The 19129-nt window shown below is 39.9% G+C and overlaps 3 protein-coding genes across 7 annotated transcripts in view; 2 read left to right on the top strand and 1 right to left on the bottom strand.

Annotated features, from left to right (window-relative positions):
- Positions 1–1483, top strand: part of blnk (B cell linker) — a 35677-nt gene extending 34194 nt beyond the window's left edge. For all 3 annotated transcript variants that reach the window (XM_058385784.1, XM_058385782.1, XM_058385785.1), the window contains 2 exons: positions 612–767; positions 918–1483. In XM_058385784.1, coding sequence (XP_058241767.1) covers positions 612–767; positions 918–1034 — 273 coding nt within the window. In that variant the 3' untranslated portion in view covers positions 1035–1483. The remainder of the gene's footprint in view (positions 1–611; positions 768–917) is intronic.
- A 145-nt stretch (positions 1484–1628) lies between these two features.
- Positions 1629–10583, bottom strand: LOC131350842 (zinc finger protein 518A). 3 transcript variants are annotated; one of them, XM_058385780.1, is made up of 4 exons: positions 10026–10583; positions 9826–9930; positions 4028–6349; positions 1629–3583 (listed from the first exon to the last, which is right to left on the bottom strand). In XM_058385780.1, the coding sequence occupies exons 3-4, from the start codon at positions 6330–6332 to the stop codon at positions 2799–2801; spliced, it is 3090 nt and encodes a 1029-aa protein (XP_058241763.1). In that variant the 5' UTR covers positions 6333–6349; positions 9826–9930; positions 10026–10583; the 3' UTR covers positions 1629–2798. The 3 variants fall into 3 exon arrangements, with proteins under 3 accessions (XP_058241763.1, XP_058241764.1, XP_058241762.1); XM_058385781.1 differs by having other exon boundaries at positions 10030–10583; XM_058385779.1 differs by having other exon boundaries at positions 9826–10583.
- A 4614-nt stretch (positions 10584–15197) lies between these two features.
- On the top strand, positions 15198–18058 carry ccnj (cyclin J). The gene is made up of 6 exons (XM_058386079.1): positions 15198–15399; positions 15918–16007; positions 16097–16307; positions 16493–16792; positions 16926–17085; positions 17264–18058. Exons 2-6 carry the CDS (start codon positions 15939–15941, stop codon positions 17619–17621), a joined length of 1098 nt encoding a protein of 365 aa, XP_058242062.1. The 5' UTR covers positions 15198–15399; positions 15918–15938; the 3' UTR covers positions 17622–18058.
- Positions 18059–19129: the final 1071 nt, after the last annotated feature.

Genomic DNA, 19129 nt, shown 5'->3' with positions numbered 1-19129 from the left:
CCGAAGTCAAAACACTTCAAGATAAGCAGCCTAAGCCACTGGCTTTATGATCTATAAACCATTGTATGCAATTATGTCAAAGTATTTCAGTTGAATAATGATTTAGCTCATGAGGAAAGAAAAACGCTTATGAACATAATGTCAGCAACCAGCAGAATAGCAGGAAACAGTTTATCATTCAGCATGACATTGTCATCTAAGGAAATGACTATGCATAGTCTACAAGGAAATGTTTTTTAAAAATAAGCTTTCCAACAATACACGATTTAACAAAACGGGGATTTAAAGAGATGTATGATGAAATATGATTATTTCTGAGTAAATACAGTTGGGATTAAAGAGTAAAGGATCAGCTACTAAGCACTTGTGCATGCTGTGGATATATAAATGTTACAGACAGAAAATCTACAAATTGTTCAAACTGGGTACAAAATTGACATTTTTGCTATACTTTTTTGGTTTATATAATTACGCTCAGGAAAACTTAACCCTGACTTCAACCCTAGGTCATCTGAACTAGAATAGGGCATAAGGGTTAAATAGTTCACTTATATGTTTAGCGTATTGCGTTGAAAACGTCCTTTCATTCTTCGTTGTCTCACGTTCCTCAGGATGGTTCATACCTGGTGAGGAAGAGCTCAGGTGTGGACGCCCTGCAGCCCTACACTTTAGTCGTGTTCTACAACGGACGGGTTTACAACATCCCAGTGCGCTACATTCCTAGCGCAAAACAGTACGCCCTGGGCAAGCAGAAGAACAGAGAAGACGTAATGAAAAATCCTAAACCATAATTTGCTTTCAATCACGATTAACAGCTAATTCATTTCCTCATGTTTTGGTGTTTTTAACAAATCTTTTGTTTCAATTCCATTCTTTTCAGCGTTTACTGAAATCTCTCCTTGTTTCCTTTCTTTTAGCGATTCAAAACTGTCTCAGAAATCATCGAGAACCACCAAAAGAACACAATTGTGTTGGTGGACATGCAAAGCAACACAAAAGACACCACCAGTCTCAGGCATGCTGTAAAGCCATGACTCGATTCCACTGTGGTGGTTCAGCAGCACACAACTTCTTGCACCGTCACGAATCTCCAGAACATCTGAGAACAAACAGTTTGGTGAAGACTGGGGGACAAAAAACGTCGTTTAGCCGGGATGCGACAGGCTGCGGGAATAATGTAATACTGATCAAAAAGCAAAGTGCTGCTCATACTGACAAGTGGCTTGTAAAAGTGTGTAAAATATTCTTACATATGCTGTATTTAATGCACTTATATAACATATTTTGCTTCATCTCAAGACAAGAGAATTTAGTAAGATATTTTGAAACAATCATTTTTAATAATGAGACTCAGGATGAAAGTGGAAGCCGAATTAGCTTAACTTCTAGTGTACACATTTCTGTATTTCAAATGATGGCCATTCCAAGTTTGAACATTTCTCACATTTGTGCTTTGTAAACATACATTTGTACTCAATCTAAACAGTGTTTCTGTGTCATTCCTTTATCACGTATCTGATGTCTGCACACAGCACAAAACACAGGAAGTAACAGAGTCTTAAGGGAAGGCACTCGTTTATATAGTACAGGATTTGAGTTGAGAAAAATTAGATTTTTTTTTTTTTACCTTTTTACAAGCTTTTTAACAGTGTTTTGACATTTACAAAAAAAAAAAAAAAAAAGCAGGTTTGTGTTTCTAGTCAGATATAAGATTTATGGATACAGGAAGTGGGACTGGACCGTGGAATACAAGCTGAAGTGATCACGTTAATATAAATAATTAGCTGCTACAATTAATAACCACTCAATCACAACAGACCACTGTCTGGTAAATTCACAATATAAATAAAAGTAACCAGATTCATCTCTCTTTGCAACACTTTTCAGAAAAGAATAAATACAACATAAAGATTTTACATTATAGAGATGGAGAGATCTACACAGCTAACTCTCGCTCCTAGAATGACAATACAAACCGAGTTGGAATTGATTCAGCCTATTGATAACACTGCCACTGTTACAAATCAGAGATGATGAAATCCTTTTAACTGCAGCATCCTGAATTCAGTCGAACCACTACAGTACGGGGGTGAGGGGTGTGGAGACAACAAAACACACACAACACTTTTGGTATACAAGACAATGATAACATTGTAGAGGAATGCTGTTATCACTAAATATAAACATAATTCCAGGGAACCTTAACAGGTGATTTGTCTGAATTGATTGTGATCTCACAGTAGAACATAAATCTGTTAAGGTTACATAAAAAAAAAAAAAAAACCCTTAGTGGCAAAGACAGGAACCTACTTAAAAACAGTAAGCAATTGTCGTATATATAAAATTAATGCAAAAAAATAAAGATTTTAGTTGAACAACATCAATAAATTCATCAGCAGGTTAGACAAAACAAAAATCAACATCCTCAGTTAGATGGAAGCAATTAAAGCTATAAATAGTCATACAACAGATGTTGCTGTTTTCAATACATTCTACAGCAATGCTATTTCATTTTGGTCAGATCACGTTATAAACAAGTGCTTTAGAAATCTTCGTATAAATAATGCATATTGCTTTTACGATAACGTACAATGACACCGAAGTAAAAAGAACAAATAAATAATTCTGCTTCTGTTGGCCTATTGTCCCTGAGACGGTTCATCAACCGAACACAACACTACAAACAAACCCTGAGCTGTGCATGAATAAACCTTGTTCCAGCTTACTCAAAATCTTCTAGAACGATCAATGCATGAATAAACGGCTTCCATAAAGCAATGCTTATGAATCACACAAGCTCAATAGAATGATTGTTGATCTGAACCATTGCTCTGCCTTTCACTGTTGAATATCTTGTTCCAATCTCGCGTAGCCTCCATAATATGCCTCTGACCATGACCTACCCACACCTCCTGTTTCCTAAAGCAGCGACCGCAAAACCAGCACCTAAAGCTTGACTGAATCTGGTTAGCGTTTGGGCTTAGATCTGCCACCACAAACTTATTGCCACTCAACCTCTTCAGCTTCAGATTAAGGATGAACCTTTCTTTAACTGTCCCTTGAGGCCACACTCTTCTGTAGAGAGACGACTGCGAGTCGTCTGAACGTACATTACGGAATGTGTCACGATTAAGCTCAGATAGAGCTTTTAGAGTTCCCTGAGATAGGATGACCTTTTGCACAGCCTCTTTGTGTCTGTGAACTGATCTCATAATGTTTGCCACTTCGGGAATATCTGTGTCCGGGTGATTGAGGACCACGACAGGTTGGTTTAGACGCGGTGCTTTTACAGCCTGCGAGGAACGAACCGGAAAGAGCCGGAGAGTCCTTTCTATATCAGGAGGAGCTGGTACCCAGTAAGGGATAGATGCTGATTGGGAATTTTGAACAAGACGTCTTTTAGATTTCGAGATGAGTCCCTGAGAGTCTTTTGTGCTTGGTTCTCGGTGTCGCTTCTTGTTGGTAGTAGTTTCAGTCTTTAGTGGTAGTTGTGAAGAAGCCTTGTCATTAGTCACTGCTGTTACTCGTATGGCTTTGGGTGAGTGTATAGCCATGCTACCTGGTTCAGCTTGAGAGGAAATACCTGTGAAGATATCGAGAATGACCTGGTTGAAAAGGTGACATCGAAGGATACACAAAAGAAACTAGTTGCAAAATAGGATTTCAGCAAAAAATCTGTTTCAGTGTTAAATTCCCTATATTTTTAATACATACATATTTTATTTTAAAAAAAAAAACATTTTCCTCATAAAGCACATCTGATTTTGTCTCAATAACAACTGTGAAGGCACATTTGACCAAAAACTAGTCTGAAATATGGTTAAGTAAATAATCAAAACACACACACCGCCTAAAGCAGATGACACAGAACGCATTTATTTACATTGTGTGTTTGCTGACACACATTTTATTTACGCTATGGTCTGACGAGCAAGCTGACGACATGGCTCCATAGGGCAAAGGTAAGAAATACATTAGTCATGAACTATCTGAGCAGAACACTTGTGTTATAAATATTATCGCTTACCTCTGTGTGCAACTTCAGAGTCATCCAGCAAATGGCTTACTGTGGTAACAGGGAGCTCTTCGAGGGTCTGATTCAGGTCTGGATTATGACAGAAGTCTTCGAGCGATAACAGTGATAAGTATGTTTCCTCTACAGTTTCCACTGTATGGGTCTGATCTAGGGGGATATTTTCTATATTGTTTATGTTCTCATCTCCACTGTCTTGGAAATACAAACTTCCATGTTCACTTGGGGAAATAAACAGAGAGTCAGTAGTATTTTTGGGAGGGGATGCTACGGTTGGATCAATAATATTCGACTCTACTCCATTTTTATTTGTGGGAGACTTTAAAACTTTCTCCACGTTCCGTTTATTCCAGTCATCCAGAGGCGGCTGTATTACAGGTATATCTCTCCCGGCCTTTTTATCCATGTTCTTCATGTATATATCAGGGCTTCTTTTTTTCTCAGACATCAATGTAAAGAGCTGGGAGTTTATTCCCTCTTCCATGCTGCCAGAACCAGATGAAGTACAGGAAGACAGAGCTTCAATATTATTATCCTGTTGATTCGTGGAAGGCTCGGAATTCATTTCCTTACAATCTCTTGCTGCTTTTTCTGGATTGTCAGTGTGGTTTGGTGCGTCACTCATCTCCTGAATATTTGTTCGTGGAGATGGGATATCTGCCTCTCTGACAGAACGTACTTCCCCCAGCACACCTGCAGTTTCTTCACTGAGGTCATTTGTGTCATTAGCGTTAAACTGTGCCTCAGGAGATGCTTTTTTTTCATTCTTCGTCTGACTTACTACATCAGAAACATCCTCGGTTCCTGAAAGAGTGAGTTGTGTAGGTGCATCAGGACCTAAAGTGAACGCACTTTGGTCATCGCTACAGTCATGTCCAGTGTTATCAACCTGAGGTGCATTTCTCATTGTATCTTGGTCTTCTTCTTCAAGTCCTTGTTTTTGGGGCTGGTGAGAAGTTGAGGTAGTATCATAGCTGTTGAATGTGGAATCTGCAGTGGTACTGTTGCCTGATTCACTGCACATTTGATCACTGGGTCTCTCAATATGAGGGTCTAACTGTTTAGCATTTCTTTCTTCCTGGTTTAATCCTGCCGCTTCTTCTCTTGTGTATGAAGAAACCTCTGGCTTGGGTGAAGGGATGACTTTAAGAACGAGATGCTTTTTTCCATCCACCGTTTTGAAACCAACAACCCTTGTAGTGCAATCAGGTGGAACTGAAATATTGTTCTTTTCCATGAGCCCAGAAAGTTCGTTCCCAGAATTCAGTACAGGAAGTGGTGTGGCACATCGCTTCATCTTTGGCTCAGAGAGGAAGGATCCTGGTTCACCATTTAGAGTCACTGGCCATTTTTTCCCACAGTTAACTGTCCTTTCCAAAAACTGCTTAGTCTCCTCTAAGGTCCGTGTTGGATGTAGTAGTTCACCGTTTTCATCGAGCAAACCGGCAGCTGAAAAAGGCAGAAATTTTGCAGAAGTCCACTGGATTTCTGATTTGGGAATCAGGATTTGGGAATCAGGAAATGCAGCAGTGTGTTTAGGTTGTTTTGGGGCAGTGTCTCTATTTTTCCACCAGTTCTTTCTGATCCACCCTCGATGGCAGGCTGTAGTCGTGTGCTCTACTAGGACATCTTTTGGGAGTTCAGCTGCAGCATCAGCCAAACAATTCTTATTCAGTGCACCATTCATGGGCTTAAGTTCACTGCTTAACTTTTCACTGCTGTCTATAGCTGGTACAGGATTGTGTGGACAAGAGTTATGTAGAAAATGTGTCTGTTCCTTCGAAGAAAACTTGCATTTTTCACACTGATACTGATTGTTGTGTGTTTTACAATGCTTTGGGAGTTGCGTAGGCATTTGCAAGCCTTTGTCATTGAACGTCTCACATGTGAGTCTAGAGTGTTTGTGCTTCAGGTAATGCTGTTGCAGGGTAGTGAAGTCAGGAGCAGCAAAACTGCATAGGTCACAAAGAAAAGTCGGTGGGTTTCCTTTACCTCCATGAAAGTTTTTAAAGTGTTTTAACAAACCATCTGGACTAAATCTTGTGCTATCCTTGCAATCAGAGCAAGTGAATGTAAGCTTGCTGCTAGCAGTGTCCAATACTTGGTGATCCTTTTGTTCGTTTTGTGATGACTCCTGGGTCAATTCTTTATCGACCTTCTGCTCTTCAATCTGACTTTTCACAGTGTGAGACAAGGTTGAGGATTTCCTGAGTCGCAGCCGTCTACGCCAGTTGCCTCTGTCATTGTCACCAGCTTGAGCCTTAGTATGGCTGCTTAGATTTGGCGGTTCCACTTCCATGTTTATATCATAGACTCCTGCAACATATAAAAATGCAATTATCTTTTTTCATGCTCGATGACTCAACCCAGGTAGACTGAGGGATCTCACTACTTTCTGATCAGCAGCCAAAAGCCACTGAGCCACTGCTACCATCATGCCAGTGTCATGTTCACACAATGTCATGTATAATTACAGTCTAGCCAGAGGCACAATATTATATATACTGGGATATTTTTTGGCATCTCTAACACCCTGTTTACTCCCACCACCGTTCATATACTAAATTTCTTTCCGTGTCTTTCCGGTCTGCCCTTAAATATAACTCAGGAATGTTCTACTAGATACTAAGGTTTATTTATATTTATACAGTTCTACTATATGATCTGATGCATAACTTCACATAAAAATAATTGCACAAGGACTATCCTTTCCCTCAGGCTATTTCTCCTACTTCCAAAACTTAAATGGAAAAAACAAATCCCTGTATTGTTGAAAGTACAGTATTTAAGACAATCATCATTCACTTTAATAGGAACATCTGAATACCTGCACATTTATGTAGTTATCCAACCAGCCAATCGTGTGGCAGCAGCACAATATAAAAATATCATGCAAAGACAAGTCAAGAGCTTCAGTTAGCAGTCGCATAAAACATCAAAATAAATGTGAACTCTGTGACTTTAACCGTGGCATGGTTTGAGTATTTTAGAAACGGCTGATCTCCTGGGACTTTCACATACAAGGGTCTCTAGGGTTTGCAGACAGAATGGTGTGAAAATAAAATCAAGTGTGTGGAGGGTGGGCACACAAACACGTTGCTGATAAGAGAGATCAGAGGAGAATGATTAGACTGATCTGAGCTGACAGGAAGGATATAACTCAAATATGCACTCATTGCAACCCTGGTAACCCGAAAAGCATCTCAGAACACAAAACGGTGAATAAAACGTTATGAGGGTTACATGATCTAAATAATTCATTATTTTCTAATAACAGCATGTCCTGAAGTATTTCTTTCCTCTTATACAACAGCAATGCCAATTATTCGGATCTTTAATTTTGCAATGAAAACACTGTGAAACTAAAGTAGCTTTAAACAGTTCCCTCACTCTCTATGTTCTCTCTTTCAACAACAAAATTATCATGTTAGCAAGAAAGCCTGAAGCATTTTGATGCTAAATTTTTAATGAAAAACGTACAGTTAGAAAGTGACAACACAAAAGACTTAGTGTTATGACATGAATGTTCATAACCATACAGAAAGCTTCACAATGTCAACAATATGTTCTTATTTGTCAAATAACACATTATTAATCGGTTTATTATGAGCCTACGATTATGTACAGCATCCGTCGTGCAAGTTCCTGTGAACGAATTGTTCCTTCAGAAGCCATAACATATTAGAATGAGCTCATTACTACAATCTGAGATTAGAATTACAGTCAGCACTACTATCAAAGCTGCTGTGACTGAAAAGTCATTAAAAAATGTATTTATTTGTTTATTGACTTATTTTTGGATTTTTCACTTATTTTGTCCCCAGGTTGGTTTGGTCATTTTCCACCCACAAGCTAACTCAGCCTTATCGAATGACACCTGCGAATCAGGGAGGGTGGGGCAAGCATATACTTCCTCCGAGACATGTGAAGCCAACCACTGCAAAATTCCAAACTGCTGCTCATTAAAGCGTTATGCACTTTCTATACACTAGCGATAAACTATCTACTCTCTTCATAAGCATACAGGTGCCCACATCTGGCCAAGTATGCCAACTATCGTCCCATCTGAGAGCACAGCTAGTTTTAATTTCTGAGTCTTCTTCATGGATGGATGGCATCCATGATGGCAGCATGGTCAGGTTTCGCAATCTCCGGACGATACTTCCCGCCACTTGGGAACCAACCAATCAGAATTCCACAGTGCTTTGGTATATATAGCACTGAATAGAATATTATTAAATGCCACCATTTAAAGTGACAAATCTGTAATAATAATGCATAATAAAATGTTGGCAAAATGCGCTACACATTTGTGCTACACGTGTGCCTTGTTATAAAATGCTGAAAATATCACCTGACCACAATTACCACTATGTTATTACTCACTGGAAAGCATATGTGCAGTCTGTACTGATGCTCATTATGCTGTGTTTTTTTATTATCATTATAGTGCTTGCAATGACTGGAGAGGCTACAACATCTTTATTACAAAGCAAATGCCATAGAAATTAACACTTAACTATGATCAGGAGATGAACTGTAAAGATCCACCAATCTAATACTGAGGCTAGATCGGTTTCGGGTCGGATCTGAAATGGTTTCTGATCTGATCCACTCACGTATTTATGCCATTAACGTGTGCACTGTCATATATATTAACGGGTATACTGTTTTATGCCATTAACGTGTGTACTGTTGACTGATACAACACAGATGTAAACACAAGGCACCAACAGTCTTAAAGGACACACCAATGCATCACTGATGCTTTGCATAAATTTGTGTAAGAGTAGCTCAGTTACTTAGAGGATCTCTGTATTAGGTCAGTGTCATTTACCTTCTAATATCGACCATCATCTCTGGTTCATGTGAACACAAAATGAACAAGGGTGTTCCCACGCTATTGGCACATATGACAAAAATAGGTCTCCTCCACGCCTTAAATTGCAATTTAAACCTAGTATATCACGGGAAATGGGAAAGGGAAGCAGTGAATCTCTAGACTTCTATACTTTTTTACCAAAAATTACCAGGACTTATTTCTGAACTGATGGTGGCTACATTTGTGCTAAACATCATACAAACTGTTTGTAACCAACTTTAATGGAAAAAATAGAGCCCCGGGACTTATTTCATGAACATTATTTAAATGTGTACAATAAGATCGTGTCTCTTCAGTACATTCAATGAGCTTTTTCCACTCACTAAACACATTAGGAACAAATATCCATGTTGTTGGTATTTGTAAACCGGAAGCTACAACATCTTAATTACAAAAGCAGACAGTGTAGAAATGAAGTTAACCTAAAACTATGATAAAGTTAAGTGATGAAGTAAGAAAGTGGGAGTAAATCTAAATACTTGTTTAGCATGGCAGGCAATGGTGCATGCATGTATTAGGATGCACCTGTGTAAGTAAAGGGGCAAAGCCTCGTGGTCTTCAGATATTTGCTCGATTTGCCAGCTTCTAAACTGAACAAAATATACAATTGTTTTTTACATTATTTTTTATCAGTTTATAGAGATGTATAACAGACCCCAGAAACGTAAAATAAAGTGTAAAATAAATAAATAAATAAATAAATAAACGCCTGGCTTCGTTTATCAACATGAGGGGAAAGTTAAGTCGGGAGTGCTACATTAGTTACCAACAACAGAGCTTTGTTTGCACCTGTAGCAGGCTAGCAAAAGATATTCCTCGTCAATGTTACAGTAAAGTGTGTAAAAAATAAACTGTAAAAAAATAAATAAACAAATTAGGTTTAAGTTAAAACTCCGTATGAAGTACATACCTGTTATTTAAGGTCCTAGGAGGAAATTAGCACGCGCCGAGTTTAGCTACTCATACTCAGCCTCCCTCCCTCCTTCCTTCGACCCAATTTCCACTTCAGGAAAAACTTCATAAAGAGAGATAAATAGGTGGGTGTGTGTGAGAGTCAGTTGTTACTTTTATGCGAATACACAAACAACGCGTGCAAACCATCAAACGGACCTACGTGGTGTCGCGCGTCCTCATAGTGTAACCCGGTTCCTCAGCAGCGGGCGGCGGCCATGACACTTACTCACAGCGCGTCTCCCACTGAGCTCAAAGCCCCAGCCAAGCCGATCACCGGCGCGTGCCACTTCACAGGAAAACAAGTGCCCGGTTTTCTCCCCCTCCCGTTTCGCGTGCAAGTGTGTGTGTGTGTGTGTGCACGCGCGGCTCGCTATATTTCTTCGCACAGCCCTGCAAAATAAAACGGTGGCCCTCAACTTACTAGGAAAGACATGTGCTTCCTCTTCGTTGATTCTATCAACAGTTTATAACAGTCATATTAACTCAGTGGACGTCATCCAAATACTACAGAGACAAACAGCCCGCCTTCAGGCATCACCACGCAAAGGAAACAGATCAAATGACTTTATTTAAGCATGCACAGGGTGAACGTATACAACTACAGCGACTTGCCTTCAGAGAAAGCCCAAAACTTTCATTTTATTTTCATCTTGTTGCTATATGTAACCCGAGGCCTATCATTTGGCGCAGTAGCATTTTTTTTCACGTCGTCATAAGCACTCCTCATGACATTTTTCCTGCATTTCCTGTCTATAGCATTATGCTTCCTTTTTTCTTTTTCTTCTGTATAAAAATGTGAAATATGTTTACACAAATATAAAGCCGTTATACTATTAATAATATTGCTTTTTATGCAACATGTTCATTCATGCAATTATTATTAATAATTACAACCAGCCAGTCACATGGCATGGAGTCCAATACCTAATAATAATCATGCATGAAAGATCCTATCTAGAGGTCAACTTTGCTCAACCAATTGCAATCCACGTGACATAATGGTAGACATACTGGAGTTCAAAAGAGGACCCTAAATCCATGCTGGTGCACCAGGATAGCAAGTCTTTGTGGTGTATCAAGAGCCACGGTATGCAGTGTTGCTTATGTGGGCACCTGTATGCTTATGGTAATGTTGGCATACCACCACAAAGGATGAGCCACATCCGACAGGAGCAACTGTCTAATCAAGAGGAAGCTGTCTGAAAGGAATATCCGAGTACTAACCAGGGTTGTATCCAAAAAACATAAAACCACAGCTGCGCAACTCACTGCAGAATTAAATGCTCACCCCAACTCTCCTGTTTCCACCCAAACTCTTCATCAGGAGCTCCACATGGTCAATATTAATGCTCAAGCTGCTATAGCAAACCTTTGGTCACTTGTGCCAGTGCAGTTTCAATGGTGCCAGCAGCAGAAATCTTAGCTATGGACAATGTGAAACATTAGAGGAGCAAGTTGAGGAACTGCTTTTCCTCCACCGGCATCAAGTAGTGACCTGGCCACTGTTCTGTAAAAGGAATGGTTCAAAATCCCTCTGGACATTGTGCAGGACTTTTATCTGTCAATCCTAAAAATTGATGCTGTATTGGTCACAAAGGGAGGCCCAACACCATACTAATAAATTACTGTGGTCTAAAACCAGTTGTTTCAGTTTCATTGTCCAATCCCCGTACAATAAATATTTAAAGAAGAGCTGTATGTTCCCATTAAACATCAGATGTCTGGAAGTCTATACTACCGAGAGTGTTAGTCTGTCCATTCTTCTTTGACCTCTCTCATTATTTGTTTGACATGAACATAAAGCTCTTGAACTGTACCTTTATGATTTTATGCATTGCACTTCTGCCACATAATGGCTAACCAGATAAACTGCATGAATAAGCATGTGATCGTTCATTTCAAGTGGCCAGTGAGTACATACTATTATGGTACAGTAAATCTTTGGCACAAACTCACCTGTAAAATTTCACTGTATAACAGCTTACCTAAAAGCAATATTATGAATAACATAACTAGGTCAGACAAAGCCTATCTGAAACATCATTCATGGCTCCCGTTCTTTCTCATAATGCAACATAAATGGAGAAATAATTTGAAAATAATGTGATTATAACCTGGTGATGTGCTGACCATTCTCATTTAAAATATGATCATTAATTATATGTATATGTTTAGTGACTTTTCTTAATATGCTCATGCTAGGACTTTTTTGAATAGCTTGTTTTACTGTTAGATTTCACACAAAAAAAAATTCCACTTACCCCAAATAATGTTGTTCACTCAATATGTGTTTTTCTTCTGCTCTCATATCCATCAACCACATGTATACCATATGGATCTATCAGCACAGCGGCTTGTGTCTACAGTCACATCTACAGGTCACATGTCCAAAAGCCAAAAGCTGGAGAAGTGCTACTGACGTGGCTGAGTGGTTTTCTCTCTCATTTCCATGTGCTGTTCACTGATGGGCTTGCTATATTAGCTGCCTTCTCCTAACATGCAAAAATGGGGACTTGAGTTGGATTTTCCACCATTCACCCTTCAACACAAAATCACTGTCAAGACCATGATTTCTACGGCAAGCTATTGTAGCACATCACAGCATGGTAGATTGTATCTCTGTGGTGGCTTATAAACCTATTACAACCTTACTGAGAAGGGCACTGCACCACCATCCACCATTATACTACAGGATGAATCCCTTGTGTTAGAGCCCTTCCTAATAAACCTACGTTAAGATGCTAAACTGCTTCTAAAAACTAAGCTCACTTTAAATGTGTTTGTCATCAACAGACTCTAGAATGGCTTTGTGGTTAAACCTGGGGTTTCTGCCCAGCATCATATTACTGAGTTTGTAATCCAATTGACCTTGCAGCATTTCATGAAGAGTAACCTGCAGAGTGTACTTTGTTCTTTGTTTCCAGTGCATGCCCTACAGTGCTACTTAGAACAAGAGCAGGCCATCTGATGCTCAGTTATGGAGGAGCTTCCTTGTATAAGAATGTCATCATCGTGGCCTATAGGCATGCTGGTCACCGAGCATCTATTATGACATGCTATTCTACAAAGGTATTCCTATGGTGTCAACCAGGTGAGACTTACTGCCCTGACATTTGAGAAGAAACAAATGGAATGCTAGATATATACCTGCCATTCTCTGAACCTCGGATAACAGTCAGACTTCCATGTTATCCAGATCCATTGTCGACCTGGCAAGAACAAAGCGGAAAAAAAAAAGTTTCCAGGGCAAGACTGCTGTATGACACCCCTATTACATTACAAATACATTGAAGATTTCATCATAAGTGTGAAAAGAACCACACTTGCATAACTAGCAATCCCTCCTGGCCAGAGATGGTTAATTACATATCATTATGATGCTAAATTACGTAGTAAAATCTTCTACACAGTGCAAAGATATTGTGGACATGGACAGCACTTAGTAACATTTATTCACACCTCCAATATACGTCACAAATGTGTAATCATTTTAATGATGGCCATGACAATAATTTAACTTCAGATCATGCAAACAAACCCCTAATATCACCTGACTAACGATTCAATGATACTGGTCTAAACAACGTTTTCTTAATCTGTTTATTATTAGCCATTGATTATTTAATTATAAATCTCTGTGAATGAGCTGATGCTATAGAAATAATAAGATATTAGAACAAGTGACTTAATATACACTATATTGCCAAAAGTTTTGGGATACCCCTCCAAATCATTTAATTCAGTTGTTGTTTTTCAGGGCTTGGCCCCTTAGTTCCAGTGAAAAGAACTCTTAATGCTTCAGCATACCAAGACATTTTGGACAATTTCATGCTCCCAACTTTGTGGGAACAGTTTGGGGATGGCCGCTTCCTGTTCCAACATGACTGTACACCAGTGCACAAAGCAAGGTCTATAAAGACATGAATAAGTGAGTTTGTTGTGGAAGAACCTGACTGGCCTGCACAGAGTCCTGACCTCAGCCTGATAGAACACCTTTTAGAAGAATTAGAGTGGAGACTTCAGGCCTTTACATCCAACATCAGTGTCTGACCTCACAAATGCACTTCTAGTGGAATGGTCAAAAATTCCCATAAACACACTCCTTAACCTTGTGGAAAGCCTTCCAAGAGGAGGTGAAGCTGTTACTGCTGCAAAGGGCAGGCCAACTCCATATTAAATTCATGTGCATGTAAAAGCAGACGTCACAGTTTTGGTCTGGCTCGCAGTCTCTGACCTAATTCATCCCAAAGGTGTTCTATCGGGTTGAGGTCAGGACTCTGCGCAGTTCCTCCACACCAAACTCGCTCATCCATGTCTTTATGGACCTTTGTGGAGCTTTGTGCACTGGTGCCCAGTCATGTTGGAACAGGAAGGGGTCATTATGGACCTTTATGGAGCTTTGTGCACTGGTGCCCAGTCATGTTGGAACAGGAAGGGGTCATCCCCAAACTGTTCCCACAAAGTAGGGAGCATGAAATTGTCCAAAATGTGGTCAAATTCATGCAATTTTATTGGTATGCTGAAGCATTAAGAGTTAGTTTCACTGAAACTAAGGGGCCAAGACCAACCCCTGAAAAACACCACCTGAATTTAATGATTTGCCCCAAAACTTTTGGCAATATAGTGTAAACTTGTGATCTGAATTACAGATGGCACTAGTGTCAGAACTGCTGTTACAGAAGATCAATCAACACCTACTGCTTCGAGACTTCAAGAGTAATATGGTGCAATTCTATTTTTTTCCTCACATCAAATGAAGAGTAAAGACTTTTTTAAACATTTATCATAGCACTTATAACTGGATGATTTAGATTAGAATTGAACTCTATTTGGGAGCTACATTTCAGTAAGTATATATTAATTAGTAAACTACACTAATTGACTTGACTCACTGAATTGAGTCGGTGACGTCATAGGATGAAATAAAATAAAAAAATAAACAAACATGATACAAATGTGTATCCTAATGGGGTTCAAGTCATCTTCCCGGTCGTAATACAACAAATTATGTCCAAAAACCTAAGCTGCAGGTCAACATGGGGTCGAGTAGCTTTTGAACATGTTCACTTGAAAGAGTTCAACAGATTATTCAAGGGCCTCAACAAGTGCACCAGCACACTGTACAATTTTTTTTTTTCCATTATCTATAAAGGAAATATTTGTTGGTAATAAACCTAAGCACAATATGCGCAGTATATTACCATTACATAGAGCATGCATGCTTTGCTAAGGTTTGATTAAGAGATTACACCTCGACTGGACTGCAAGTCTGGATCCTCTTGTTGCTGACTCCGTGACGTCAGTGTAACCCTGCCTCTGATTGGCTGCTCGCTGATGTTGGGGGGGGGATTGTAAGGAGGAATCCAATTGGCCGAGCGTGTCTGTGCGGCGTGTTGCTTAAAGCCTAACTCTGATGTTTTCTTGTAAACATAAACACCGCCATCGGCCCTCTTTAATCACTTTGTCTCCATTTCGATGTGCGGGATAATTGGTTATTTTGTAGAGTCTATGCAGATTTCATTGTGTAGGGGTAAGTAGTTGGATACTAGGTAGAGTTAGGACTCACACTGACTTGAATGGTTTGAAATGGTGTAACGTGGGCTTCAGGAGTCTCGCGCCTCAGCATGCTTTTAGAAACCATGCGTGATTTCTCCTCATCTGCAGGTTTTCTTCCAGCAAAATATCCTCTGCATTTTTGCTTTAAGGCTGTTAACATGTTAGCTGGCTATTTTTAGATCTGACAAAGCAGCCAGGGTGGACGCACTTGTTAATGCGTGTAAATTAGCAGCTCTTGATTGAGAGAACTAATGGCCACAGACTGAACCAATAGGTGATCATCAGCGTGTCACACACCAACTCCTTTTTTTCTCATTACTGGATATTGAATGGGAGTGACCTTTGCAATTAGAGGAGTTGGTAGTTGCACGTTTGCAGTAGTTTGCACTGGGGCGTTTTATTACAAGTTCTGTTTTCTTTTTGAAAGGAAGTTGCCCTGCATAGACTGCATCGTTATCTCACCTCTCTATCTCTATCTCTCTGATCCTAAAGCATCCTGACACTTTTCACCCAATGGAGCTGGAGGGCCAGTGGTGGAAAGGCCAACTCGCTGGTGATATTTACCATGCGCTACGATACAAGGTCTATTTCATTTCTTCAAACTTTGTTCTCCAAGCCTATTGTTTGCATCTGTTGATGGTAACCATGAATGCCCATGTGTCTCTTTGAAGGAGCTGAGGTTGCCTGTTTATAAAGGTCAGTCCCCACAACTGAACCTCAGGCGCTACTTTGCAGACCTCATAGCCATAGTGAGCAACCGATTCAGGCTGTGTCCAGCAGCCAGACACCTGGCTGTGTACCTGCTGGACCTCTTCATGGACCGCTATGACATCTCTGTGCAGCAGCTCCACATGGTGGCTCTTTCCTGCCTACTTTTGGCTAGTATGTTTCTTGCTGTTCTTTTTGTAGTGATTATATTGCATATATTGTGGGATACAGGATAGAGGGCAGCTGACAACCAGTGCATAGCAACAGATAGTCATCGTATCCAGCTATTTAGTAGGTGCAGCTGATAAGATGAGAAAATGCATATATGCAAGTTGATTTTCATAACACTTTTGCCGCAGGTAAATTTGAAGAGAGAGAGGACCGAGTGCCTAAGCTGGAAAGCCTCAACAGCCTCACTTGCATGAGCTCCATGAACCTGGTGTTGACCAAACAGGGCCTATTGCACATGGAGCTACTGCTCCTAGAGACCTTCCACTGGAACCTGTACTTACCCACTGCTGCACACTTTATTGAGTATTACCTGTCAATTGCTGTCAGTGAAACAGATCTACATGATGGCTGGCCAATGGCATGCTTAGAGAAGACAATGTTGTATATGAACAAGTATGCAGATTACTTTCTGGAAGTCTCTTTGCAAGGTAAAGTTGATTCACTCTTATGAAACCTGTTTTCAGAATTAGTCCTATCCCTGATTACTAACAACAAATATGATTTCTTGAACACACTAAAAGCTTTTCTTATTGATTTTTAAATTTGCATTGTTATTCCTAGACCATGCATTTCTACGATTTGCGCCGTCGTTGGTAGCTGCTGCCTGTGTAGCTTCTTCTCGAGTAATTTTGCGTTTGGCTCCGACCTGGCCGCCTCGTCTACAGCGCCTGTCCGCCTACACCTGGGAGCAGCTATTGCCCTGTGTGGAGAGACTGCTTCTGTGAGTGTCTGCTTAATGTATCTAAGCACATTTTTAGTTGTTAAGCACAGACAATTTTCATACAAGATATCGTTAAAGAAACCTATATTATATCCAACAACATCTAAGCTGGCACCACTGCAGTCACCTTTTCCACATTGTTTTATGCTGACTGTAAGACTTTTTTTTTTCTTCATAGTGCCCACGATAGTGATGCAAATGAAGCCAACAAGCAGAAGTGCCAACAGCAGCCTGGTGCACAGCCAGGGCAGGCTATGTACCCAGCACAAAGCCAGAGTGCCACAGCAGCCCAGTATGTCCACAGACCAGCCTTGCAATACGCCCAGCAGAGCTGCCAACCTATGCTGGTCTCAGCCCACACCTCAAGTGCCTACCTGTGCCACAGTGGTTCATTGCAGGTGTCTAGCGGCCCGACACATGGGCAAGCACAGCCACAGACTATCTCTGTACCACTGGATGCTAAGATGAAGATGCCGAATAGGCCATACCAGGTGAACTCTGTTTACTCATGCACAGCACCGTGCTTCAACAGGTGATGGACCCTGGCTACAAATATAAAGGACATTCATGTGAATATGAAACAAACTTGTGAAGCAAATTATGGTAATGCCAACCTTTGCATCTGAAGCTGGATAATTCGAGTTCAGAATCCTATTTTAATAATACAAAAAACACTGAAGTAATGGACATTGTGTTAAATACTGTAATAACTGGACAACGAGGTGCAAAGTAAGCGTAATGTGCAATTCATTGAGATTTGCTTTTTTTTCTTTTCTTTTTTTTTTCCTTGTTGTGTTTTGTTTTTTGGGTATTTTTTTTGCACTGAGAACAGTATTTTTTATATTCTTGCTACTTGATTCGAAAAATATGGTGTGATTTTGATCAGCACCAGCAAGCTAATGCCACGGATAGCCAGATTACCTCGAAAGTGTTGAATGTAGGCCAGTTACCCTGTGATGTTACAAATGCACTTTGGTACCAAACATTTTTAAAAGAAATAAATAAATATGTTGTACCAGTCTTGTACAACATATTTCTGTTGCATTCTGGTTTATTGATCTGATCCTGTTTTTTTTAGCACCACAGTAATATAGAATGTAATAATTATGGTGTATAATTTTTCTAATGACATGGTATTAATGTCGCACGGCTCCACAGCCCTTGGGTGGATCCTGAGCTTGGGTTACTGACTGTGTGTAGCATGTTCTCCCTTTGTCCATGTGGGTTTTCTCTGGTTTCCTTCCACCTCTTAAAAACATGCTGGGTTGTGGATTGGCTGTGCCAGATTGCTGTGTGTGTGCGTGCTCGTGTATACGTGCCCTGTGATGAGCTGGCATCCCATTCAGTTTTCTTAGGATATGTTCTGGTCCACAACAACCCTGACCAGGATTGCTTAAGATGAATAAATGAATGAAATGTAAAGACTGCATTGACCACATATTGCATCGTTTGCATTTGGAATAAAAAATGAGCTGAGGGACCACTGGTTCAAACTACAGCTAACATGTAAATCAATACAAAGTAAACGCTTGTGGATGCAATTACAACAATAGCAAAGTTTGTAACTGAGACTTTTACAGCTTTCTGAATTCTGTGGCTTATCTGAAATCAGCAAATCTTTGATGCTATCTTAGGTTTTTCATTTCCCTCGGTCTCAACATGAAAAACACACATCATATGTATCCAGTTACAACTCCAAGTTTCCATTAAATACTGGATACATTTCTTTAGATTATTCATGGAAGATGAACTGTATATGAACTTCAAAATCCACACACTCGTTTTATAACAGTACCTATGATTTGAACCATGTCTCCCCTTATTTAACAGACATCTTTCCAAGGTACAGTTGTTATAATTGGAAAAAATGCACTCACAATGTTCTTTATTAGGAACATCATAATAATATTGGCTTGGACCCACCTTTGCTCTCAGAACAGCCTAGACCTTTTTGTGGCATGGATTCCACAGGGTGATGGAAACATTCCTTTGAGATCCATGGTCTGGTCCATGTTGAGATGATATCACAAAATTGCTACAGATT

This window comes from Hemibagrus wyckioides, linkage group LG03, assembly GCF_019097595.1.
Source record: "Hemibagrus wyckioides isolate EC202008001 linkage group LG03, SWU_Hwy_1.0, whole genome shotgun sequence".
NCBI lineage: Eukaryota > Metazoa > Chordata > Actinopteri > Siluriformes > Bagridae > Hemibagrus > Hemibagrus wyckioides.
This window is presented reverse-complemented; position numbering and strand designations above follow the sequence as displayed.

What these genes read in the sequence shown, in the direction of transcription:
- LOC131350842 (XM_058385779.1), bottom strand. Translation starts at nt 6,332, where the DNA reads ATGGAAGTGGAACCGCCAAATCTAAGCAGCCATACTAAGGCTCAAGCT. An exon ending in CTCTGAAGTTGCACACAGAG is followed by an intron (nt 3,584 to 4,027) that starts GTAAGCGATAAT and finishes ATATCTTCACAG; the next exon opens with GTATTTCCTCTCAAGCTGAA.
- ccnj (XM_058386079.1), top strand. Translation starts at nt 15,939, where the DNA reads ATGGAGCTGGAGGGCCAGTGGTGGAAAGGCCAACTCGCTGGTGATATT. An exon ending in ACCATGCGCTACGATACAAG is followed by an intron (nt 16,008 to 16,096) that starts GTCTATTTCATT and finishes GTCTCTTTGAAG; the next exon opens with GAGCTGAGGTTGCCTGTTTA. An exon ending in TGTGTGGAGAGACTGCTTCT is followed by an intron (nt 17,086 to 17,263) that starts GTGAGTGTCTGC and finishes TTTTCTTCATAG; the next exon opens with TGCCCACGATAGTGATGCAA.